Source organism: Scomber scombrus, chromosome 20 (assembly GCF_963691925.1).
Source record: "Scomber scombrus chromosome 20, fScoSco1.1, whole genome shotgun sequence".
Classification (NCBI taxonomy): Eukaryota; Metazoa; Chordata; class Actinopteri; order Scombriformes; family Scombridae; genus Scomber; species Scomber scombrus.
The window spans coordinates 14809959-14837437 of record NC_084989.1 but is presented as its reverse complement, the minus strand read 5'-3'; the positions used below and the strand labels follow the sequence as shown (position 1 = coordinate 14837437).

Sequence of the window (27479 nt, the reverse complement as noted above, 5' to 3'; positions counted from 1 at the left end):
AGGAGACTACAGCATGACATCACATAAAGTCAGTGTTTTTCTCTTAACCATGGAGACCAGAAACCACAGATGAATTCCAGTGGTTTACACACACAAAAAGGCAAAAAGGCGGTTCTTTCATTTAACCTTAGGTGAATGTGATCTATACATTTAATTTTAATTCTGTAGAAAATATACAGTTTTTTGTACATTAGAAAATAAAACCTTTGAAACTCATTTGCATTAGGTTGCTAAGACTACATAAAATATACTTAAACTGACAGGGAGTAACTCTGTGGGAATATTTACTTATCTTCTATCTCTGAATCTAAACTTAACAAAGGAGGTTTATTATGTAGCATAAAGTTGGTTTATGTTCACTCTAACGTATCAGCAAATGAAAAAGTTACACAGTCAGCATTTAGAAAATGTTTTTTTTTATTATTATTTGGAGGGACAGGCTGTCAAAATGGCTTAGATGAAAGAAACTGTTTTTTGAACAGCAGGTTAAAGTGTGAATATGTAAAAAATAAAGCAGCTTTGTTTGCTCTGCAGGACCATTCAAGCAGAAATATGTACAACAGAAAAGGCAAAAAGTAAGACACGTTCTTTGAAAATAATAATTAAAAAAAAGCTGTACTGTAATACATTACATTGATAAACACTCACTGTTGCCATTTCTTCATGAGAATTGATGTTTTTTTATACAAGATAAACAAATGTTTGCTTGCAAAAATCAGTGCCCTCTTCGTGGCATAAGAACATATATCGGATGGATTTCAAAGTAATCAAAAAGGCAAAAAGCGAATAATACATTTCCAATGTGCACTCTGCACTTTTCAAAGTATACAATTAATCAGAACAAGTTTTAACAAACAGGACCTGCATGCATAATTTCTAAAGGGTCCAGAAAGGCTGTTGACACAGCTGTAGAAAGGGTGAGATATGTACATCAGCTCTCTAGTGTCCCTCAACTGTTCACACTGGTGACAGCAGAATCACCATTGAAAGGTTTTGTTCTATAATTAATGAGGCAACTCTTCAATTTTCAGGCTTTGTGTGTGTGATAAAAATTGTATAATATATGCAGTTTTTATCCACAAAAACCCTTAACCCTTAATTTATAACATAATGTAACCCAAGTCACAGACTTCCTGAAAATTCAGAGTACAATCAAATTGATCTTTGCAATTTACTTTTTAGTGGCATTTCGCTAAGATATCTAACCATAAGACTGCCTATGAAAAATACTTCAGAATGCTAGAGCGATAACCTTCATAAGTATACATTTCTTTATAATTCATATATTACAAAGGTTGTCCCAGATTGAAAATGACTCACTTAACTTTATTAATAAAATATTCAATTTGTCAGTGATTAGAATTCTTTTGTCAACCTACATAAATTAGTTACAAAATATTAGTGTAATTTTTCTATGGTTACATTATAGGCAGCGATACAATAGACCCATAATTTAGGTTCAGTGATTAGGGAGATTCCACAGTTTTCAGTCCCAAAGCTTAAATGGAAGCACTGTGCACACACCATTGGCAGGCATGGCTCCCCTGATAAGCAGGCACATCCAGTAAACTTCACAACAACCCATTTTATTGCCAAAATGTCTTAAATTAAATAACTAATGAAATAATGACATAATAAGTTACAAAAAAATGTTAAATGTACTGTATAAGAGAATAGATATTAAATACTTTCTGATGGACTTGTGGTCCGATTTCCCATAACAATGCCAAAACATGATATGGAAAAAAGGAAGAAAGATTGCACTTTTAGGTGAAAATATCAAACCACAGTGCTTCTTGAGTGAAAGTAGGCTTAATCTGAAATAAATAAAATAAAATCATAAAGGAAATAATTTAAAACAAAAGTAATAAAGACAATACAGCTACAGCTTTTAATGGTATGAGCATTATTTCTAGTCACCCCGCTCATAAATATGAAACTCCATAATTTAGCGTTGAACTGTTGAATCGACCCCATACAACCAAAACAATGCCTATTCATATATAACTATTTTCACAGATAAAGTGCTGATCGAGGAGCTTTTAGAGGGTTTTTTTTGTACCATATAAAGACCCTTAGGAAAGATCTTGAGAAGAAAGAGTCCACTAGCTTCAGGATTCAACACAAAAGGAGGACCCAACCTACTCAAGTCATCTGGGCCCAAAGGGAGGATATGAACAGGACTATGTTGTGATTTGACTTTCATATGAAGGCAAAACCATGCCCATCACAGCAATGGTCACCACACATTGCCTCCAAAAGCTAGAAAGCTAGAAAAATATCCCTGAGGTGCACATTCAGCTGTGTTGAGATTCCCAACCTGGCCTCGGTAAAGTTGATTCCTGTTAAGCATATGGTTGGTGATCTTGGTTTGGTTAAAAGAGCTTTCTTAGGAATTGAGAGCCGTCATTGGTTTCTGTGGGCCTGGTCAATTTGATCGTTAATATGTGTCTTTTCCACTTTTAACACTAGCTGCCATCTCACACAGCAATACTCCCAAACTGCTTTGCTAACGTTTTGAAGGCAAGTCTGGAATTTTAACATTTATTAGGCAAGAGGGAAATCACAGCTTCCTCCAAAAACCAAACATGTTGACATTGACATCTTATGTGCATGTACAGTCCCCCCGAAATTTTTTTCACGTTTTGTCAAACTTTCACAGACTCCATCACAGACAATTTCATGGCTTCCTCCAACAGCTGATTGTCTGTAAATGTGGCAGGGGGTTCTGGGACAGATTCTGAAAGGCCAATCAGTGACTCCAGAAGGCAGGTCCCGGGGTCACTTGCCGGAGGGAGGCTGGGGTAACTAGGCAACTGAAACTGAAAAAAGTTGTCCATGTGTTCGTACTCCTTGAGGGAGTTGTAGAGTGAGCTGGGCCCCAAGCAGGGGAAACCATCAAAGAACTCCAGGTCTGACTCTGAGGAGAGGCTCAAGTCCATGTTATAACTCGCTGAGCGATCGATGGTGGGGGAGGGTGTGCGTGGCACACTACTGCTATGGAATAGGGCATTTCCCTGGTTGGCATTCTCATCCAAAAGTTCTGAGATGGCTGTTGCTCGATTGTCTGTGTGATCGTTCGCAGAGTCCAACAATGCAACGTCTATATTGTCATTCTCGTCAGCAAAATCCACCATGCTAAAGCTACTAAATGCCTCGGTAGACGGCTGCTGTTGCTCTTGTCGTTGATCTGGGCAGCAAGTGTCATTACTGTTCTTATCCCTACCGTCCCTGCTACTTCTTGAGCAGTTCTCTGTGTCGCTAAAACTGAGGATGCGGCTAAGGCCTTTTTCATCGACATCCAGCTGGGTGCGATGCTCACACAGGCTCTCGCCTGTCTCGGAGTACTCACTCTGACCTGAAGAGTCCGATAAGTCTGTCATATCACTGCTGCAGCTGTTCTCTCCAGCTGCCGCCAGATCTGAGCTAAAGGGGAAGGAGGGCACTGCGGGTATGGAGGGGTTCTCTTCCTCCTCTTCTGTGCTAGACTGCTCCTCCAGCCTCTTCTCCAGCTCCAGCTTCATGATAGTGTGGATGTAATGCGTCTGTACCCTGGTGGAGTTGAACTCAATGCGACCTTCTGTGTTCCCACAACCGTCCTTGGTACAGCCACATGGGAAAGAGGAATGGTCCATCTATAAGAAACAGGATAGAAGTAGATAAATTACTTATCAAATACATATAACAGAAGCCACTACTTATATTGTCATTTTGTTCTCTTCTTCTTAGAACCTCTGAATCCTACTGAGCATAAAGTTTTAGGTTTTTTTTCAGCTCTTACCTGACATTTGATGCCAGCCAGGCTGCAGCTACAGGTCTCTGGCTCGCAGAAACCCTGGCAGTCACAACCGCAGTTCTCCCTGGAGATCCTCAGCTCGTGCAGCTGCCTCTTCTCCTCTTTGTCGATCTTCTTCACACCGGCTGCTTTTAGCAGTGCGTAGCGGCGTTTAGACGGGTAAGGCTGGAGGAAAGAGCCTTCGTCGAGGTTGGCTCCACCAATGTCGATGTCCTGTTCAGGGATGTCTTCTACCGTCAGCTGTTCCGCCTCCTCGCTCTCCTGGGTTCCATTCTTAGTCAGCTGAAGAGAAAAAGACATTAAATATGTAATTGTTGCATCGGATTTGTGTATCAGGATTTTACATATTACATCCTTATCAATCACACTTCTATGCAAATTTGCTCACCTTCAGTTTGAGAGCCTCCAGTTTTTCTTCCCTGAGTCTGTTGAGGAATTTTTCCCGGCGTAGGAGCCGCTGCTCCACAGCAAACTCAGCAAGTGTGTATGTGCGGAGCGCGCTGTGGCGCTGCATCATACCCAGAGTGCATCCTCCTCGACTGGGAACACTAGTGAAGCCCTGACACCGAGGAAAGAAGAACACCGTCACCTGGTCAAAGGTAACATTGCCCCGTCGTGCCCTCTTTGATTTCTTGAGGATGGATGTTGCTGTAGAGGGAGAAGAGATTTACAGTTCAGAATATATCTTGTCCAAGCAGGAGAGATGACTTTGTTAATTTTCCTATTGAGTGGGTGGAGGTGGTGGGAGAGGGGTCTTCAGTGTAGCTCTCAGGACAGGAATAAAAACTGCCCACCCTGCTAGCTTACAATACCCACAAATGGCCCAGTAACTGACAGGAGTCAAAGGTCTTTTCTCTGTTAAAAGCATTCAGGGGCCAGAGCAACATTCGCTGTGTTTCACCCAGACAAATACAATAAAACCATATGGGAATCAAAGTACAACCATATGTGGGAACAAGCCCAACAATTATTCAAGCTTTATTATAAATTCAACTTCTTCCTCCCAGGAATATTCAACACGACTCTTGAGCCTCGCTTTCAGACAAGTCACATTTTCCTCTGCTTAAGCTGCCAATGAAAAGGATGAGAATACCCCACATGTGTTGGGCATTACCTTTATTATGTGGTAGGGAAAATTGTGGTGGATTCCCATTTTCTCAGCCGCTGAGCTTTCTTGTTACTACTCTCCAAAGTCACGAGAAACAAAAGGTGAAATAAGTAAATTTGTGTACTTGGTGTGATAAATTGAAGCTCAGAGGAAGAAAAGCAACCTTTTCTCTCACTACAGGCAGACAATAGCTTTAATATATTGTGTAATCTGCCAGGGGGTAATACAGATGAAACAAACTGCCAGTTTCAGCTTCACATCCATCAAATCCAGTCAAGCTTATGACACCTGCAGGAGACAAATGACCCTTTTCGCTGCCTATAAATGGGATAGCTTTGCTGGCTGTTTTCCCCCCCTTCACCTCACAATGGCAAACAACTTTCTGTCCAACACAAACACCGGATTATAGTCCACACAATCTGCTCCTCTAGATGTGTCTGCATGTCTTCTTTTCTTGATAGTCCTACCCCCCTCTTTTTGTATCCCTCACCCAGCCTCTTTCAGCACCTGTGCTGGGTGCATGCCCGGGCTTCAGACAAGGCTCTGTGTGTTCCCAGCTTTGGCAACCTGCCACGCTTCTCTTCCTGGCTCCCAGCCCCACCGTCCTGGAAACCTCACAACTTTTTGCCCTTCTCCCTTACAATCCCTCTCCGTCCCCTAAAGGCCAGCAGACGGACCCACCAGGTCCAGACAGAAACACCCTGAAGCCGCTCGACCCACATATCTCCAGGAAAGGTGAGGCTCTGTCTGTCTGCAAGGCTCCGGGAAGAAGGTGGAGATGGAGCCACGGTGAGCAGCCACTGCATAATGTGATTAGCCATTTTGCCGCTTTAGGGCATGAAATCAAAAGGAGTATTCATTGCAGAAGTCTGAAATCATTTCTGTCAAGTGTTTTATGGGTTGCCAGCTGCCTAAATTCCTTAACCCCTACCCCATTTTTATGAGTTCTTTTTTTTTTTTTTTTTTAAATAATCACAGCTTCCGCTGAGCAGTACAGACAAGGCGCAAGAACACATTAAGAACCATGTACCGTCGGCTCTGTATGATTTGCCATCACTGAAAGAAGACACTCACTATTGAAATTTGTCGCTGGGGAGCTGGGGTTGCTGGGAGTGGAATCCAGGGTGTCCGAGTAGCAGCTCTCCCCCTCCGAGTCCCAGCCTGAGCAGGCAGAGGAGAGGGAGGAGGGCGAGGAGTAGCATGGGTCCTCATCCACCTCCTCAAACTTCCTCTTGAGAAGCCCACTCATGGCGTTAGTGTGAACAATCTGCAGGAAGGAGCAGAGAGAAGGATTATCAGCAAGTTATTCATGATTATTTCTACAGCTTTGATCATTAAAGAACTCAGGTTTTGTATCGCTAATGTGCAGAATTTCATAAGAAAACAGTAACATTATGTTGCATGGCAGATATATACACACAAGCCTTTAACAGGGTTATTGGTACAAGTGAGTCCTGTGCTCGGCCATGTGAGACCGTATGCAGCCCATTGCGTGCTGCACTCAGCTGAGGGAGGGAGTTTGCCATGGCACAGGAAACAATCAATCAAGCCTATTCGCATAAGTCAACAATTACTGGACCCTTCACCCTCTTCCAAATCCCATCAGCTCAGCAAATGCATTGATTGGTAAAAGGACTGAGCAGGGAGGTGACCAAATCATCTACAGAGAGACATTTAATTTCAATCATTCCCTTTAGGCAGCCTTAACAATCAAAACACGCCGGGCCGAAGACGGGGCACTTTGCCACTTGTCCTGTTTAATGTGCTGGCATGGCCCTCATAGTAAATATGTATGACTGTGCATAGTCGAGATGTTTTGTTATGCAACTCCTCAATGCATTCCTTCAGTGCTACTGCGAGAGGGGCTGCTGCTTCAGCGATAAAAACAATCAATCCTTTGAGAGAGACAGGCAGGGAGAAGGAGACAGGCGAAAAAGATGATCATCAGTTAAAGGCCTTGACAAGATGGAAATGCCATTACTCTCTAATCTTCAAAAACGTTGCCTAATATCTGTTAAACTTCTTCCACGTACAAGCTGGGTTGGTGTCTTTAAATTTTTTTTTTTTTTTTTTAAATCAATGAATAATACTCGCCAGCTCAACCTCCTGTTTTCTCAGCTTGTTCCAGGGAAAAAGAACAGTAACCACTGACATGAAAAATGAACATGTTGTGATAAGATAGAAGGTTTACTGCTGGTGCAATTTGTGGTTATGGAACAGAGATGCGTCACGTGGCTATGACAAACAACTGACAGTCATCTTCACAACTTCTGAGAAGTGCGAGGCGAGGACGGCTGCTAGACAAGACAGGTCATAGTCACAGTCTGGGGCCGAGCTCCTGCTAACTTAAACAAGGAGGGACAGAGAAGGGGTGGAGGGAGGAAGGAAGTGAGGGGAGAGGGAAGACATGACTGGGCTCAACTCCAGCGCAGACACTCCCTACAATGATGTGGAATGGGAAAGGAGGCTTTTACTTTAGCCATAAAGAGATCATATCACCATCAAACTGTTTATTGTCTTCAGAATCGCAGCCAAATCACTTACAGCTGCTGCAGCTTGAGCATATTATCTATAGTTATTTTTAGCTGTGTTTGTTCAAACATTTGCTTGGTAATACCTATAATTTTGTAAAATAACTGTTTGTAAGGAACTGTAAAATCTGTCAATTGTCACTTTTGCACTTTTTATTTTAGCTTTATTTTAGCTTTTGGATAATTTTGGAGTATACTGTAAGGACCTTCATATTTGCACATGACATACCATGTTAAATTTAACCATGTCAAAAGGTTTGACTGTGACCACTATACCTTAGCAGACAGCTAAATGTGCCAAAGGCAGGATACGTCATGCCCAGAGATCCTCAAATGACTTTTAGAGAAATTTTAACTCCATGTGTCTTGCATGCTTGCTTTTTCTTATCAAGATGTTATGCAAGTGTCAGCACTTAAAGAAGGGGCGGAGGGAACAAAAAAAAGGCTGAGGCAGGTATGTACGGAGCAGGTCATTTTCAGCATGCAACAGGGAGCAATTACAGTATGTAAAACCAGTCTTCCCATTGACAAGGATAAAGAAGGAGTCAGAGTCAAGGGCGAGAGGCTAACACATTTGTATAGGAGGTGGGGGCAGCTTTGCTGCTGGGAGTTATCGCTGCAGTCAGATATTGCTGTCCCTAGTGCACATATGATGAATGAATCACCTTGCAATAGGTCACGCTGGCTCACATTGTCTCTGCAACAAACAAAAAGGCTTCCTCCATGCTGTGACCACCTCTGTGCTTCAGCAACGAGAAAAGCATTCACTCCCTTTCATCAACTCACTCGAGCAGGAAATAATCTCCAAATGCCTCTCACAGCTACTAATATCATCACATCATGCGATTAGCCTTGAAACAATTTAGGAACACCTGGGTGCAGCATCTGTTGCTTGTGAGCTGCACTCACCAAACAACATATGTGTTTTTTCATGCCACACCTCAGCATATGCATCTGTGTGCATGAGAAGAGTGAGAGGAGCGCACATGGGGTTCACCTTACGTTTTTTTTTTCCCCCATCGCACCCACCCCCAATTCTGTGTAAAAAAATGAAAACAAAGCTGTGAGGCATCCTCAAGGGAGTGCATAGCGCCAGCTAAGCAAAGTCTTTTTAATTAAAAGCTGCAGTGAGGCAGAAGGGGGAGGAGAGGGAGAGAGTGGGGGGGGGGGGGGGGGGGGGGCAGTGGTGTCAGAACTGGGTCATTGTCTCTTGACTGCAGTCTACCTGACACATTGATTTGTTAATCCTGTTCAACGGGCAGAAACAATGGCGAGAGGTTAATCCTGGCAAGGGGACGGCTTGTAGTCAATCTGGAGCTTCTCAGCCTGCTCAGCCGCTGCACCCAGAGCCAAGAGAGCAGGAAGAGCGGATGGAACAAGGGACCGGGGGTAAAGAGACGGCAATCGTGCAATGACTCATTTGCAAAAAGGGTGGAAAGGGAAGAAAAAAAAAAAGATAAAAGAAGAATTCAGAGCCGGCTCCTCAAGAAGCGGTGCCTGTGAATGTCTGCTCTAAATGGAGAATGGATGTGATCGGACAGCCAGAGCCAGTGAGGGAGCACAGCATGTTTTCAACGCACACTAAATTATGCATCACTGTCATTCCATCAACCGCACACAGGCAGGCAGATAAAGGACGCATCCGCTGAGGTGCTCCCCAGCCAGTTGTCACAGAGTTGGGAAGATAAATCTCCAGCGAGGAGATTTGTCACCAGAAGCACTACACAGCTCAAGTCAAATGCATAACTATGTCAGTCGAATAAGATTATCTTGATACATACATCTTGATAGCTACAGGCTGTTAATATGACTTCAGAATCCCAATTAATTTCTATTTTATCTGCAGACAGCTCCTCAAGACCTTATTAAGGAATCTTAAATTATAAGGATGGGAAGTATAAAAAAAAAAAAAAGTTCAAATCAATCATTCCTTAAGAATATTTAACAAAAGAAGTACTAAATTCTAACATTGCTCAACCTCTTCACTATAATAACTGTTAAAAAGCATATTTTAAGATTAATTGCTAGTTTTCCTGAAACCTCAGTAAGAGTTATTAAAAGGAATTAATTTTCTAGGGGACATGATCAGTAGAACAAAAACTAGTCAATAAAAATCTAAAAAGTTTAAAAGGACATGCAAATCTAGTGACGTGACCCACAAGCCTGTTTAAACTGCCCTGTCTGCCCTGCAGCCCAACAGGACAAGTCACAGTTGACTTTGCCCCCTTGCACTGCTTGTCCAGCCCCTTTGCAGCTGATAACAGTGTGGGTGGGAGTGACAAGGCACACTAATCTTAGCCAGCCGAGAGCATTTACATGGCACACTGACAACCCTGCGCAGTGTCTGAATGACTGACTGACTGAGTTGAGTGCTCATAAAATGTGATAATGATGAGCCTGGGAGTCTTCCTGCGTGTGTGGGAGCGTGTCTGGGCAGGCCGTCCCTACAGGCTTCAAGGTATTGCACCTCTCACTTCCAGTCTCTGTCACTGAGAAGACGGAGGTAATTGATCAGAGCCATCGAGGTGACGGCAGGCTGCATTCCAGCTCCTGCACAGCTGGGGAAACACTGGCTCTGTTCTTAACTCAGCTGTTACTCAGAAGCGCTCCACCTGCTGGAACAATGCAAGGAGAGCTCCTGTTTTCTCCTCTATGAGCCTGTTGTTCTCACTGGAAACCCAGAGCTTGCTGTGACTGTGCCACAGAAACATTCTGTTCCTCTGCCTTGACCCGTGCACACACTGATTCCAAAAAGGAGAGGTAGTGGGAAGAAAGAGGGAGGATCGTACAAAACAAATAAATAATGTCATGTCTCCAAGCCGCAGGAATTTCATTCTGGCAGCGCCACTCTCACTGTAATAGTGGGAGAAGAACACAGGCTCTATCTAACCCAGATGTGTTTTCTTCTGCTAACCACTGGAAAGTCCTCCTCCCATGAGGCAGCAGGGAGAGCAAACCCTACCTTTCCACAGCCACACCTGACAGGGTATTAGCATGCACGTGGAGCTGCCATGCCCTCAGCTGTCAACAATCTGTTATGCAGGCCAAACTTGAATCACCTGCAAGAGTCAGTGTGTGCACTCTTAGTGGTTTGGGCTAGGTTACACATAGTCTACTGTAAACCAGAAAGAGAGAGAGCGAGCTTAAACACAGAAATGCTGATACATGGCTGGATTTCTCTTTAAGCGCACTAATTGTTTCAGAGTGAGAGATAAAAGAAGCAAAAATATGTGGCTGTGATTTTTCTTTTTTTTCTGATGGGATTTTCACAGATCAGAAACTGTGCAGTGCATAAAAAAAACTAAAGAAAAAATTCCTTTGCATGACAGTCTGCAAGCACCAAACATGCAGCTATGATTGTGTGTGTGTGTGTGTGTGTGTGTGTGTGTGGGGGGGGGGGGGGTTGTGGGTTCAGGGGTCGTGCTCCAGTCTGGGACACTTGCTGTATGGAATGCTGGGCGAGGACAAAGCAGATGGGAGCTCTCCACTGCTGTGTGGGAGACCTTCAGCAGACTCCCTGCACCCCCTACCACCACCACTACCTCCCCCTCCTCCTCCTCATGTCTCTAGGCACAAAAGCGTGGGGGCCATCCTGCGTGACCAAAATGAAGCAGGCACAGACAACCTTGTCTGAACCCAGTGCTGCTGCTGCCTCTCCCGGCTGGGGAGACAGATACTCAAAGTGTGTGTGGGCTTCCTGAGGTTGTGAAACATACACTGCAGTGCACAGGAAGTGGCCATCCAAATTATCAATGCTGTGTCTGACAGCTGCAGGCACCACAAGGTTAGCTGAGTACAGTATGATGGAGACAAGGGGAGCCAGGAGGCATGGACAGTGTTTGTCAAGACTGTAATATCTAAATATTGCACAGACCTCTTGCTGCCTTTAGGTTAGCTTTCATCAAAGTGCAACAGAGCTGATCATTATTATTATTAATCACCACAGGGAGCTCAGGGTGTTAAATGTGAGCTTAAAGGGAATATATTATTATATAAGTGGAGATAAAGAGGCATTTGGCATCACTGAACATTTCTCCGAAACACACAATACAAGAAATGCAAACCATCAAGTGATATATAACCTCTCTGTAAACAAAGGATCATTCAGCTCTCTGTAGCCTAATTCCATGAAAACATGATTCCAAAAATGATCCGGGTGAGGTCGCGCTAGAGACGATTACAGTGCTCTATCAAAACCAGATACAGCCTGGCTCTAGCTATAAAACAACAGCCTCAGATTATATCCTGGTGGCATAACAGAAACATTAAGGGGCAGTTTCGGATCAGCAGGCTACTGTATGATCAGAATAATTTAAATAAATGAACACACACACACACACACACACACACACACACACAAAAGGCAAGCAGCTGTGACACACTCGAGCCATTTACAGAAATGAAATCACAAACTTTGGCCATCATATTAATTGGTGATGACACATGGAATACATTTACATTTGTTGTTATGGCAACGTTAAACTATTTGTCAAACAATGAAGGCACTCCACATTCCCTGTCCGCACCTGGCGCAGCATTCCCAGCCGCATAGAAATCATCATATCAGCTAGAAGTGAATGGTTACAAATCAATCATTAAATCTTTGCAGTGGCTATATACATGCAACGCAGAGAAAGAGAGACGGAGAGAGAGACCGAGCCGGTGCTCTTTCCCTGTCCACCCGATCATTCCTCGTGATTAATGCTAATTTTAATGACAGCAGCCCCCGTCAGCTGTGTGTTCAGATGTAGTGCCTTCAGGAGTCGCTCTAGTTACAAGAGGCGCACCAGCACCACTGAGGTGAACGAGAACAACTCCACACAGGCTCAATACACAAAGCCAACCTGTTCAATGAAAAGACAGCAGCAACATACTGAAACGTCAAAGCCCGGCACTGTCTAATCCGAGCTGTTAAATTCGTAGTAAAAAAAAAAATCGGAGTCATCAATATATTAATCAATAAGTGAATGAAGCGTATTGTTGTAATCTCGCCTAAATCAACAAATTATTCTTTATGCCTGCGCCTCTTATCATATTGCGATCACCTGTGCGTAAAACAGACATGAACCCAATTAAAGTCACTCCTGCAGGCAGCCGACCGCGTCAATATTTACAATCATTTTAAAGCGTCAAGTTGAGCGAATACGACTAGTATGTAAAGTGTTATTTTAAAGAGAAACCATCATCTGTAACCACATGTTTTTTCCTCCTTCACACAGCCTGAGTGTTTAAATGTCTCCGACACAAGGGAAAGAACATTCAAACTATTTGGATTCCCTCCTCCTCGGAGGTTACGTAAATTACGGTGTTCAATAACCCGACAGCGAACTCACTGATTCTGTTTGTGTACTCACCACCAATTCAAGTATCCGATCACCATTAGGGACAAAATAGCGCTGGATAAACAGCCGGTGGGATAACAGTGTAGTAATCCAAATGGCACAAACGAATAACAGCGTTTATCCTCGGGTGCTATTGTCTTGTGTGTCTGCCGTACGGGGCTCCGTACCAGCTGAAGCGCTTCCCTTGTCTGTAGCAGACTGCCGAGAAGCGCTGCGTTTTTCGTCAGTGGAAAACTCCCTCCTGGCGTCTGGTCTGACGCAGGCTGTGACACAGGGAGGCTGCCCACGCCGCTTCCTGCCTGTCCACCAGTGTTATTCTACTCAGTCTACTACCTGCGTGACCAAACAGCCTTCATATGGTCATTTAATGTATTAACATAATGGTAAAATGTCATATAAGGAAATTAACTCCGCATTTGAGCCACTGAGGATGAGCCTCTGGTGGTGAGTTTGTGAATATATCCGGTTGGATTTTAAACACTTTATCACTCAAACTTTATACATACATACAATGATAGTGGCTAATAGGCTAATTAATTAGAGTAACCTAATTAAGATCTTATCAATACTAGATTTTTGGCCCTGATGCCAATACCGATAGTAAGTAGTCAAAAAATCCCATTATCCCAATATGATATCATTTTATCAGCTGATAATACCAAATATAAACATAAACGTCCTTTTTTCATTTTTACAATGATCCCTGAAATATGGTTATCAAACACTTGTGACAAAAGTGTGTAATGGAGGTGTGATATTTTAAAGTTTAACAGTAAACTTTTAATTTTTTAAACTTTAACTTAACTTCAATTTCAACATATATGCCAATACCGGTATATCTGTGATAGGTACTAGTAATATTTTGTACATCAATGGTTTTCAGCCTGGAGGTTGGCGCCCCAACAATGGGTTGCAAGATACATCTAAGGGATCTCCATATGACAGAAAAGTGGAAAAAATATAGGCTATGTTGCCACATTTTTGTTTCTTTTCTTTTAAAAAAAAAAGAATAATTCTGGATAATCATGATTAAAGAATGAGGAAGTTTGTCGACATACATTCACTTAATCTCAACTGCTGCAGGTCACTACAGCCACTAATATTATGATATATTGTGTCATTTTCGTGGGAAACTTTTTTAGTGTTTCACAAGCTACAGATGTTGGGCTCCACTGCTGTACATGGTTCATTGTCTTGAACTGATAACAGGTAAAAACAGCTAAATCTACTATCAGTATTACAGCAACACTTCTCCTATCTTTAAATAAAACAATACTTGAGTTTATTTTTTTTATTATCCAAAGCTGATAAGAAACCCTGATAAACATCTTTCAGTGACTCCCAGATTCTTCTCTGTGAGCTAACTGGTAAGCAGTGAGACGGGTGTCGTCACTCAACCGATAACATCATCTCCAATAGTGACGTGGGAGGCGTTGTAATGCTGTGTGGCGTGGCTTTTTTCCAGTTAAAGGAGAACACTGACAAGGCTGCATCAACTTATGAATCACTTTCTGTTCATGGACGGAAGTGAAGTGATCATTTCAGAAGAAACAGCTGCCTTATTATGATAAACCATCATAACTGTAAATGATTTTTTCTGTACAGAGACTCAACTGACATTACTGTTACATAATCTATTTTCTTTGTTTTATGTTACAGTGACAATTTACTGTCACTGTAAATTAACTTCACCACATTATTGGAAGACTCAAGATTTATTTGGAGGACACTGAGTTCCTTTGGGAGAGTTTACATTCTTCAGCTAAAAATGTACACAAGAAGATCTTTGATTTTTGGCTGATTACAACATTTTTAGTCTGTGTCTCTTGAAGTCCAACCAAGTATGCAGATGATTTATGATTCAGTTATTTATCTTAAGGGTCCATCATTTCCTAATAATTTACTACGTAGTTTCCTGTTATTTGGTATGAATTAAAAGGGGAAATAAGGAATGTCCTGAGATAATTCTTTTAGATGTTAGTTATTTTAGTTCATACACAGTTCTGCCCTTCAGAGGAGTTTCCCGCTTTAAATAACTTGCGGGAAATGTTATCAAAAAAGTAACTAACTCAATATACAAAATATGAAAATACTAAAATATTTTAAATGTCACATTGGTTATTTGAAATCTACAATTCAGTGGTGTTGTAACTCCAAGGTGGTGTAATCAGGATCACACATTCTTCCAGAAGCAGCAGTATCATACGCACGTCCCTCCTCTGCTGAACTTCTCTCTGGTTTACACAAGTCTAGCTGCCCATGCACGGTGAGTGCACCGAGGCGCTTTGCTTTCATTCTCAGCTGGACCTGAACACTGGAGCAAAGTGTTCTGCCAATGTCAATACAGGTGCTCGACTCAGATATTTGGGGAGAGGTTCTCCTAAAGCTGTGTACATAGAGCTCTTCTAATTGTCCCCTGCTAATAGAGGGCCCACTTCTCACTAGCTTGTGGAGCCTTTAGGGCCCCATTTGGGGCGTCACCCTCTGAGGTAAAACAAGCATATCCAGCTGAATGACAGCATAAATGGTCCCATTACTGATCTTATTGGGACCAAAGTGTTTATATTTAGAAACTAAGATATGATTTCAAAATTCAGGTTATAGGAAATGGGTTAAATGTGTGGATTTACTTGATCCCAGTCAATTGTTTCACTGGAGCCATAAATTAATATTTAAACAAAATGCCATAACCCAACAGCTTCATGATAATACATATATGTTATGACAGAAAGTATGGCTGCTTATGCCCAGAGGAGTAATTAGAAGTTAAGGTGAAAATGTGAGAAAAGCTCCAGATTGACAACATGGAAAATGTACTTTAAGGTTGAGGCTACCAGCAGTATGAATAAAGAGATAAAGAGAATAAAGATGAACTCCTAGAGGTTTTGACATGTGTGAACATTAATGCTTAAATTTGATAAGTGAGACAATACTGTGAGCAACACTGTAAGCAAAAGATAGGGTTAAAAAAAGACTAAAAGTAATGTTTTTCTTTCGGTTTTCAGTAGTTCAAACATACAGCATTTCTTCAGTAAATAGCCAAGATCAAGGTAAATAATATATCCGTTTAATCACAGACTGTTGCAACCTAATTGCACTGTAATTAAAGCAAGAATGGAGGGGAGCAATTTAAAGTGTCATTTTCAGCGTTATTGTAGCCTTAGCACTGTTGTTACTGCAGCGAAAAGAAATGGAAGAAGTGGGTGAAGTGTTACCTCAGGACTCCAAATCACAAAATAGATTTTCACTCCTAAATCCTGAAATAGTTTTTACTTGAACCATTTAAAGCACATAAAAATCCTTTAAAATAAGCCTGATGTTGAGTTCATCACAGGAAATGAAAGATTAAGCAGCTACATTAAAATGTAATAGTACTAACCGCATAGTAAATCTTTGTTATATCTAATCAGACATGGTGGTGTAATAATAACAATAATGTCTTTATGACTGTTTTCACGTGTCCAAGGTGTGTAATACTGTAGGTGTGTGTCACTGTAATGCTGCACTGAGAGCCTGGGAGTCTGTAAGTCCAGACAGACTCCACCCAATTAGCTTCCCTGTCGCCCTGCAACTCTTTAAGACACAACAATGAGCCATCCACAGCCCAGAGGAAGAAACCGACGGTCACATGAGCAGCAGCAGCAGTCACATCTATTACTCAGGAATTCTGCTTTCTTCACACAAAAAAATAAAAATAATACACCAAATAATCACCAACATTGACAATTAGCCCTCTGTTTGACGAGTCTCTGAGAGCCCTCGAGACATTCTCTGTGGTTTGGTTCAGCGTAAAGCCTAATTATAGCTGCTGCGTTGGCAAACATCAGATCACTGACACAGGTTTAGCTATGTTGTTTCCATAGACACACAATATGTAGAATATGTAAAAAGCAAACCTGGGTATCATAAAAATTAAAAAAATCAAACTTGTCCTGAGTTCTCACGTCAGTTTTTGGCTCTTTGATGAAGTGTCCTTCATGAAGTTTTCTTGAGATAAACAGGAAATGTCTTGGCTGTGGAACTCATACTTTTTATGTTGCCCTTTGAAGTCCCCTGTCAGGCCCATCAATTCCCTTTTTGATAAACAAGGAAAAGTTCCAGGGAACAGTGCGACTCACACATGTTTACCCTCTCTTCTAAGAAAAAGAGCTGTGTGTGTGTGTAGGATGGGGGGATGGTAGCCCTGGTGCCAAAACTGAATCAGGCCTGAATACATTAAGGCCACTCTCTTTAAAAGTGTGCCAAAGAGTTCATGGTGGAAGACGCCCCTCCAAGAGCACAATAATGGGCTCCAATGCTTTCCATCTGCGGAGGGAAAAAGGCCTGTGACTGCACGTGCTGAGTGGAGTGGCTCAACAATGTATCAATTTATGACCATCACAGGCGTCATAAAAACTACTCCTAAGGTGAGGACTGAGGGTGTGGAGTGAAAGGCCAAAGCCATCGATAAATACACTTTTTTTTTTAAGGATTTGAGAGTGTCAGCTAAAATTTAGAGAGCTTGTCTAGAAAGCCTGAATAAAGCCCTTAATTTAACAAAGTATCAAGTCACAACATTTGTGTTCGTAGAAGTCGAGAAGTGTCCCCCGGAGGAGTGACAGACCAAATGAGACAGTCTGATGTTGTTGTTGTTGTCGTGGTCAGGCCGGGCCAGACGGACACAACGGGTGCTCGGGGGGGAGCTGATTGATGGCTCCAGCTGTCCCAGAGGAGAGGAACACAGGCAGACAGCTGGTCACCTGTAGCCCCAGACATGACTGTGATAGAGGCGCATGGCATTGTGTTTCACTGCAGAGGGCAACCAGTGCAATGCAGAGTTCAGGCCACTGTTCATCACAGCCAAGAAAAAACAACCGGCAGAGCCGCAGGCGGATGAGACTTGAGGAATATAAAAACACTTGAGGAAATGGATTTAGCCAAGGAAAGTAAGTGTAGGGATACTTTATTGATTTTGTTAATATAATTACTTAAAACCTAAGCTGATAAACACCTCAGTTATGTTTCACACCTCATCATCCTTTAATGACAACACAGTCCTCTAAATCATCCCTTTTGCCGTGTCGTATAAGATTACTTGGACAAGACTGCATTGAGAATAATTGTTGTTTAGAGACAAGTTACAAGAGAGAGGGAGAGAGAAGGAAAAAGAAGAAGAGATAAGCTCACTCACAAGGCACCAGGATTAATCCAGAAGCAAGAGGGGGAAGAGAGAGAGAGAGAGAGGGAGAAAAAAAAAAACCCAAAACCCTCCCCCTCTCGCGGCCAGCCAGCCAATCAGCACACAGAAGAGCTGGTTTACTTGGAGACCAAAGAATCTGTGTGTAGTGATATGACATCATCAGCTGCCCATTAAAGGAGAGGTCACTTTTTCCCCCCTCTTTTCTTCCTTTGAGGATGAGTGAGGAAATGTGATGCTGTTTTCCAAGAATGTCTGAGGAACAAAGAGTTTTTCAGGAGTCTACCTTTCCTGTTTTTCCTTGACATAAAAAGATTGTTGTCTCTTTCCAATTGTGTAGCCTTGTCTGAACCAGATGCTTAACTGATATTCATGTCGTTTCCAAACACAACATATCGCTGTTCAGCTCTGAGACAGGCACGATTCATAAATTCAACAACTTGCTCCGCTGTTTTCCTTTGTCGAGACAAGAAATGTTCCATTTTCAATGCTTCCATTCATTCACTAACAAACAAGCACTATGTTTGTGTTGCCCTCGTTCTGTACAGTATATGTGTGTTTTCTTTTACTGGTTCTCTGTACTATGTGTCTTTAGCTTTAGGGGACGAAAAGCTGCCAGTTTGTGTTTTGTTTACTTGGCAATGTCACAAGGCTGTCTGACTAATGCATTCTGGATAGTCTCTCCCAGGACATTTGTTCTATGTTTTATTCATTTGTGTGATGTGCTATAGACTTCCCCCTGACATAATATTATTGATTGCCTAATAGACTATCAAAAGAATGACTGCACTCAAAGCATCAAGAGGATAATGTATCTTTACTGCAATAGACTGTTACAGTGCTGAAACTATCATTACTATTCTTATGAAATTAACTCATCATTTAGTTTAAATGGTCTGAAAATAGTGACAATTTTCAATTAAGGTAATGTCAAAAACCCATAGAGAGTCAATTTACTATTATATGAAAAAATAGTAAATTCTCACAAATTTGAAGCTTGACCGATGTAATGTTTTACATTTTTGCTTAAAAATACTTGTTGTTGCAGATTCATTTTCTGTTGAATTTACTAATTAACTGATAAACTAAGTTCTAAAAAAAATACAGATTTTTTTTAACAAGAACAATAGAGATAAACATAATTAGATAAGAAGAAATAGTGCAACACATGTATATATGTACAGAATTATAGTGGTTGTTTTACCCAATGTACTCACAAGTCATAAAAAGATTGAATGAAAATATATTTGAAGTTACATTAAGCCTGGTCCATTAACCACACGTTATTACCAGCTAGCATTTAAGAACAGAATAACAAAAAATATATACATAACCGTAGCAAGGTTTACCTAAAATACCCGTAAAAATATACTTTAACTTTTGTTAGAACAATTATACAACAATTATATATTTATCCACACCAGCATACCGTGCAGTATAGCTGAGTCTCATTTGCAGCCATTTTCAGCCAAAACATGTGTGTGTGTAAGTATGTATGTGATGAAGTAGCTCTACTCAAAACTCATTCAGTGTTTACATCTTTGTTGTTGAATTTACTTAAAATCTTTAAAAAAGCAGGCACATTTCTCAGCATTAACCTTTTTAGGAGGTGTATTTTGTGAATCCTGGTAATCCTCCAGCTTCAGAAATCCTGACAGGAGACAGATGGCACTGGCACCTTAGAATATTAATAGGCTGAATCTGTTATTTTCAGTGTTTTGCACTGTGAGACGAACGAGGATGGAGCTCACCAAACTGCATCTCTCGCTGCACAGAAATGCTCTCAGGAAGCTGTTGTACAAGACAGAAAGTGACAACAGAGGTGTGTAAATCCGGTGCTCACAGGGTCAATGATGAGTGACATGGGGTATTAGTGACGGGGGTTCCACGCTCGGAGAACACTGCCCGTCCAATCACATCACTCACCGGTACTCCAGACCCGCTATTCACTTCCACACCTGACCCTGCAATTGGCTTTCATATCGGCCACTTCATCAAAAAGGCGCTGTGATCATTGCAGACCTCTAAGCTGCCATCACACTCTCCTCAATTGCTGTGAAACTACTGTCAGTGCACGGGGCAACAGTGTTGTTGGGATACGTGTCTTCCAGAAATTTACAGCTCTTGATGGCTACCTGCATTGCCCAGAAATCAATACATGGCAACCTGTGTTTTATGGCTACGTAACAGTTCAAAAAGATATAGTGTAAGGGTTGCGCGCACAGATAGTAACTCGGTTGAGTGCCAGACAACAAAAGCGAAACCCCTCATCAGCTTATTTTCCGTTGACTGCAGCACTTCCTCATTGAAATGTTTACATGCAGCACACGTGCCTTCAAAGAAAAGCAGAGGCTTCTGAGGCACAGGAAACGCTCTGCTGCAAGTGACTCCTCTGATATTGATAAAGAGCTGATAACAATAAAGCCACACACATGCTAGGAGTGGACACATACAGCATCCAAGACAATTATTAATCTATACCCACTGACAGGTTTTGACTATATTTATGCCACTGCACTAAATCAAACAAGTTATCTGACCAGTAATAACTTCCTTCTCCCCATTATCATACCTTAAGTAAAAATATATTTTTCCCGGCTGTGTTACTTATCAGTGTCATTAGCGACAAGCTTTACAGAAACAGATTGGCTTTCTCTGTAACAGACGGTGAGAATTCGCCTGAATGTCATGGAAGTCCCTTGTCACGTCACACTCTCACTCACTCAAGGAGAAGGAAACCACACATTGCCATGTTTCCCGTCACAAACTGAGCACTTCCTCCTTTTTTTTTTTGTTCTCATTGTGTGTGTTATGATTTCAAAGCACACAGTAAATCATGTCAAAATAGATGCTGCTAGGTAGAGTAGGGCAACTATGATATTTCCAGGACTAGTGATAAAGTTGTTTTGAGGGTTTCAGAGAAAAATGCTTCTGAGTATCACAAGTTGTGTCTCAACCTAACCGGTCGAGGCAGACCCATTTAGAGTCTGGTTCTGCTCGAGGTTTCTTCCTGTTAAAGGGGAGTTTTTCATTGCTGCTGTCATTAAATGCTGCTCATGGGGGAATGTTGGGTGTCTGTAAATTAAAGTGTATTGTTTAGACCTGCTATATGTGAAAACTGCCCTGAGATAACTTCTGTGTTCATTTGGTGCTATATAAATAAAACTGACTTGACTTGAGTCCGCAGCACTCTTGCTTTCTTTTACTTGAGCAAGTCATTAATGCAATGTAATAATCACAATTTTAAATAAATCTTTCCTTGTGTTTTCGAGTTTGTGCACACAACATTAAGGTCACACACTTTATGTCTTTTTTTGTTTGGTTTTTTTTTATAACAAACCAGCTTTCATATTACAACCAATTGAGTTGTGTTGAAGAAATAGTTTGAAATTTGGAAAAAATGGGTTTTGAGCGGAATATTTCTTGGCGCAGTGACTTGCTTGAGTCTTCCAATCACTGCGAAGTTGCCAGGCAACCAACAAGGACTCCAGGAAGTCACTGCTCCCTGCCCAGAAACACTCTTGCACAAACTCCAACTTGTTGTTATATATGTGTACGTGATATGACATATTAATTATCTAGCTTTAGAGGTGCTAGGCAGATTATGTTACGTTTGAGCAGAGCCACGCTAGCAGTTTCCCCCTGCTTACAGTCTTTATGCTAAGCTATGCTAAACTGATGTCGGTGGCAGCTTCAAGTTAATTAAGAGTGGTATCAATCTTCTCTTCCCAAAATGTTGAACTATTAATCTTGGTTGTTCTGAAACTGTATTAAAAAATAAACAAACAGCAACAGTCTCCCCAATTTCCTATTACACTATAAGCTAACAGACATCCTTTTATCTATTGACGCCACTATCAAGCAAAAACTAGACATGCAACTTAGCTTGTTGGTGATGTAATCTACTTATTTGTGTTCAAGTAATGGACTGTCTGAGTCATGTGTGCACCCAGTCCATCAACACGGTTCTGTGCTGCAGTTAGTTAACTAAATCTCAGCTTACAGCGCAGCAATCGTCAAACAAAATCACCATGTAACCTCTAATGAGTGGCATTTTTTCACTGGGGGGATGGAGGACAATACGGCGCTGGTAATGGGGGAGCGGCAGGGGAGAAACAGGTGGGGGTGGCTGGGGGACGAGCAGTCGCTGAGGCTCGGAGAATCAGCATCACAGCATGCTGCTGTTACCACAGATACAGTGACATGCAGGCCAACTGCAGGTGCCAGGCCGACAACAGTGAGGCCCAATTAGAGACCCTGGGAAAGGCAAGATAATGAAATCCAGACCCGGACTGACGTGGGTTAACTAAATAAGTCCACAGTCGTTTAGTGTTAACAAAAAAAGATTCCAGGGCAAGAAAAGTGGTCAAAGACGGTCGTTCAAATTTATTGACTGACAAACTGAGACGTCTGTTAGACTAAGTACAGTGTTAAGGCCTATAGGAATTTAAGATTATATTTCAACAGTTACAGAAAATGTCTTTCATTTACTTAACCGCACTTTCCTCTCATCGAACAAACTGTTTCACTTGCTCTCTTACTTTTTCTTTCACTATCAGTCCATTTCTGCTTTTCTCATGGTCTCTTCACACCTGACATTTGAGTGCATCCTCACATGTATTTCCAGTGACCAATCTTGATCAGATCTCACTTCCCCGTTTGATTTGCAAATAACACGTACATTATTTCTATTTGCAAAGGCCAAATGTGTTGTTTCTTTTAACTGGTGGGAGGCAGCAATGAATTTCCCATGCCTAGTCTGCCGGAAATGAAAAGAAGTTTACAAAGACCTGGGTGTACGGCCTAGATCAAAAACTTCCGAAATGGAAATCAGAGAATCCATGGGAATCCATTTTGCCTGTTGTTGTGGCTTCTTAATATGATTTCCACTTTCCACATGTCAGTTGAGTAGGCAGTCCTTCAATGTGTCCCAGGGCACATTTGTGTACAACGTGCTGACAGAACGTGGCCACATGTGGTTTGAGTGATCAGATGTCAATGCGACCTCAGTGCATCTTGGGGGCATTCACACCTGTACTTAGATCTGTTCATTTGTGATCAGATCACCCAAGACGCATTTTAATGCCAGCACAGGGCCTCAGTCTGTCTCTTACGTACTCTGACTCACACAATTCCTTCAATACACACACAACCACAGACATGCAAACACACACACACACACACAAACTACAGCTTCAACCTCCGGGCTAGCCAGTGCAGAATGGCCTCTCAATGTGAGAAAAGGACAAGTAGCCGTGTTTACCGAGCACTACTGTCCACACATCCGTTCCCACAATGGTCCCATTGAGGGTGGGCCCAGGTTAAAGCCTATTTAAAAGGCTTGTTTAACACTGAGAAGAGGGGCCGCATACCCGAACTGCAGGGAGGGGAGAGTGGGGGGAGGGAGATGATTTCACAGCAGGCTCCTCAACCTCCACCCCAGCTTTTTCTTCAAAGCCACTTCACTTATCTTTTTTCTCTCACTACACTTGTGCTTTTTTTTCTTTTTCCTGTGTGTTCAACTTTTTTTTCTACACATGATGTCTGTGTGCACATGTGCACATGGACACAGTTCGAGTTGAAGAGAGAACAGGGGCCAACAGAAAGGGAGGGGGAAGGAATAGTGGGAGGGAGTAGTTGTAAAAGTGGCTAGTTTTAGGAGGGAAAACCAGGATGGATGGGCAGAGGAAAGGAAAGAGAGAGGAAAGGACAACGAGGGAAATTTTTTCCCTACCTCCTTTCCCGCCTTTCTCTTCTCCTCATGTGAAGGACAAGCCTGGCGGGGCTGCGGTCTGGCCCAGTGATTGTGTACGGCGCCTTGCGGTGCCTCACACAAGAACCCCATTAATCACTGGAGCAGGTCTCTCACTCCTGGACACAAAGACCCCACACGCTGACACTGCTGAATACACTTGCACATGCAAACACACAAACACAATGAATACTTGCATATTTGCTTGTGCATGCTAGAGAAAAAAGGACAAGGGGGAGAAGGAGATTCCAGAGCATATTCACAGAAGTACACGTAATTATTTCTAAAATGTGTTGGCACCTCTCAGCAGAGAGAACTGAGAAAGGAATGCCAAATAGTTTGGAGTCACACCAAGAGAGCAGTCTTGAATTGGTTTAGCAGTTAGTCATGGAGTGAATTTGTTCCTGCAACACAGCACAGTCGTGAGATTTAAAACATTTAAGTGCCCTGATCTCGTTATGCCAAAAGCATGCCAGAATTTTTATTTCATATCCTTCCTTATGGCGCAAAACAGCATCAGATATTATTAAGCAAACATGCAAATAGCTAAAGATGACTCTGGTGTCCTGAGAAATTACATAGCAGCACAGAGACGTGCAGGAGATACACATATTATCCCACAAGTCAAGCAGGCAATGTTTTCCAGGTCATTTGGTGGAGAAATCCCTGCAGCAATTCTATTTCCATCGGCTGCCTTGAGCGTGAGTCCATGTGTGCACAGTCCGTCTATAGTAGGAGCTGAGGAAAGGACACCACTGAGGTCATCCCCTATATTAAGACTGCAGGCTCCTCTTACTCCTAACATGCAAAAAAATGATATTGACCATAACAAGTCATTTATTCCCACATGCAATTTTAACATGAAAATTGTGAAAATTATGAAATTGGGTGAAGTGATTACACTTCTTTCAACATTTGCATGAGAAAAAGCTATCAATTATTGATCATTTGTATGTGTTTTACCAAAATATAGCACATCTTCACAAAGTTTGAAGCCAGTTTTATTTTATATATTTGCAAATCAACAGATACATGCATTCAATACCTAATCATCCAGCATGCAGTTTATTTTCTAGATGCAGAAATGGTCCTTTTCAGCCTTAAAATGTGTTACTCGCTGGATGTATATTAAACCTGTACATCTGCAAACATAAAAAGTAAAAAGCAAACAGGAAATTGGATTGAGTGATAGTGCAATCTGCAGGTGGAAAGAGGAGGGGGAGGAGCAGTAAAATGTGGAGTTGTCTGGCATACGAAGAGACAATCATCTGTGCGGGTATGTGTGTGTGTGTGTGTGTGTGTGTGTGTGTGTATGGTTTTGTGTGTGTCCTCCTGCCTCTCAGACATCCCCCTCTCATACCTAATACCAGCCCAGCCACTATAATTTACTGCCCCATCGGTAACTAGCCATCGACAGGGAGGAGAAGAGGAAGAGAGAGGGAAAGGCAGGAGCCAGAGTCAGGCTGAGGGTCAATGGCTATATCGAGCACATAAACCCCCATGTAATGAGCAATATTTGTGTACCAGGAGGAAGGTCGTCCGGGTGAAATGGAGAGGGAGGTGTACGTCACATGCAGACACAGGACTCCATTAGTCAGGAGCTATAGCGCTTAAGTATATTGTGTTTTTGTGCATGCATGTGCAAGCAAATTCATTGCATATTATATTTTTGGGGAACTAAAGAGATGACAGTTGCAAATAAGTTTTTCTTCCAATTTTTTCTTTTTTAACGTTTATTTTATCATCTATTTATTTATATATTGTGTTGTGTTTTTTATTTATTTATTGTTTTCTGTCTGATGCCAAATGTGCTGCTTCTGTATTGCTCAAAAAAGAGCTCTCTGATCCTAATGAGACTAATCTAGATAAGCAAAGATGAAACTGAAAACAAAAAACATTCTAAAGGGGTCATTTGTTTCTTTTTGAATGCAGGCGTTAACTGTCATATGCGGCGGGGTTAATCATTATCCTAATTATGCGTTATTGCATAATCAATGTGTTTATCGTAATGAAGCAGATCAGTTTTAGTCGAAAATCCTGAGTGTGTTGAGGTGAAAATGCAAATGAAAGGCGTTACTTTGGAGCTAAGTGTCCATCAATGGTGTAAATACCTCCGTCTTAATGTTACTGGATGATAAACACACAACAAAGTGATCCAATCAGTGGTGAGCAGCTGACCTCAGCCTGTGTAAACAGTTTTTAGAAGGAGTGCCTGCTTTTCGTTCATGGAAAAGCTGAGCTTTTGTGAGGAGATTAAGGCAGCAGATCCCATGATGGGTTTGAGATTTGATGCGCGTTGTGGCTACTTTAATCTTCTCCTTCCCAACATGACATCACACTGTACCAATGAACTTCGTGCATGTATGCAAACCCTTCAGGCCTGTTTCACCATACACTCATCCTCAGTGGCGAAAGCCCAGCTGGGATTGGCACCAACATAAGCCCCTTTCTAACTGATGGGGTTCAGGGACGTCAAGTGAACGCATGTTTTTCATGATGATTAAAAGCTGAGGGAGGAGCCCATCAGTGACCAGGCATCAGCTCGTTCACACCTCCAGATGCTGTTAATCATCTAAACAATACATTCCCTGCATCACAAACACAATGGATCCAGACACACCGGCAATCAGCCATGAATCTATCAGCCATGAATCTATCAGCCGACTATGATACCGCTGATGACGAGTGTTTTTTTAGTGAGAATAGGTGTAATGGCTGGCAAATCGAAAGCTCACTGATCTACATCAATGTGCTAATGACACCATGAAACTCTAATTAATTAAAGTAGAAAAAGCAAACAGTATTTATTTATTCACGGCTTCCTGGAGTTAATTCTGCAGTAGATCAGGACTGTGGGTTTGCAGGTGTGATAAGGAGGGAACACAAGACGTGGATGGAATCTGACACCTCAGCATTGTTAAACCCTCAAGAGCAAATATGTGTCAATTTAACCAACATGCTTTCCCTAACACAAGCAAATAACCAAGGTCTAGTTGAAGCGGCGAGTGTTAATGGTGTTACACACTGTAGCAGATGTGGTGAATTTAATAAGAGCCCTTTAAGAGGACACAAGCATGAAATATGCAGCCTGTAAATCTTTTATAATCTAATTACAAGCAGTTTGGAAATCCTTTATAAACCATTTATACATGTACCCTTAATTCAGAGTGTTGCTAGAACCACAATCAGCCACTCCGTTTACGTAATCTGTTAAAATCCAACTAAAAGAGGTAAAAACTGGTTTACGAGTGTTTTAGTAAAGGGGGCAGTTCTTGTTGTTTCTAGAAGAAAGACTTGTGACCCATGTCCTGTCTGTAAAATTCAACAACAGTGGCTTTAGTTAAGAAGAGGCATTACAGAATAACATGTTTCCTTTCTGTCTGATTAATGCATCAGTGACAGATGCTGAGGGGATTAGGTCTAGATTAGTATCCTTTCCATGGACTCTGTTTTTCCTGTTTGCCACATTGCCTTTCCAATGCTCCTTTTTAAGAAACAAACAGGATCAGCTTTCCCTGTTTTTTCCCTTTTACTCAGCTGTTATTGTGTCATTCTTGTTTTTCTGTCAAATACCAGTATGTCTTATAGACTAAGCATTTGTTCTGCTTTCACAAAAAGACAAAAACAAAGACAAATTGACCACTGGACCTCTGTTGTACATGTCAAACTGCTCAGTCAGGTTTTGTCTGGATGGTAAGTCAAACAAAAGACTTTCCCTTCTTTCCATGTGAAAGGTTTCACTTTATTACTCAGGCACTCTCTGCGCTCTTGTTT

The 27479-nt window shown here is 41.8% G+C and overlaps 1 protein-coding gene across 2 annotated transcripts; it reads right to left on the bottom strand.

The window, feature by feature from the left end:
• Window positions 1–396: 396 nt before the first annotated feature.
• csrnp1b (cysteine-serine-rich nuclear protein 1b) lies at window positions 397–23796 on the bottom strand. Of its 2 annotated transcripts, none has more exons than XM_062441648.1 (5): window positions 23688–23796; window positions 5979–6171; window positions 4185–4444; window positions 3782–4078; window positions 397–3635 (listed from the first exon to the last, which is right to left on the bottom strand). In XM_062441648.1, the coding sequence occupies exons 2-5, from the start codon at window positions 6151–6153 to the stop codon at window positions 2649–2651; spliced, it is 1719 nt and encodes a 572-aa protein (XP_062297632.1). In that variant the 5' UTR covers window positions 6154–6171; window positions 23688–23796; the 3' UTR covers window positions 397–2648. The 2 variants fall into 2 exon arrangements, with proteins under 2 accessions (XP_062297632.1, XP_062297631.1); XM_062441647.1 differs by lacking the exon at window positions 23688–23796 and adding an exon at window positions 12790–12955.
• Between the last annotated feature and the right edge of the window lie 3683 nt (window positions 23797–27479).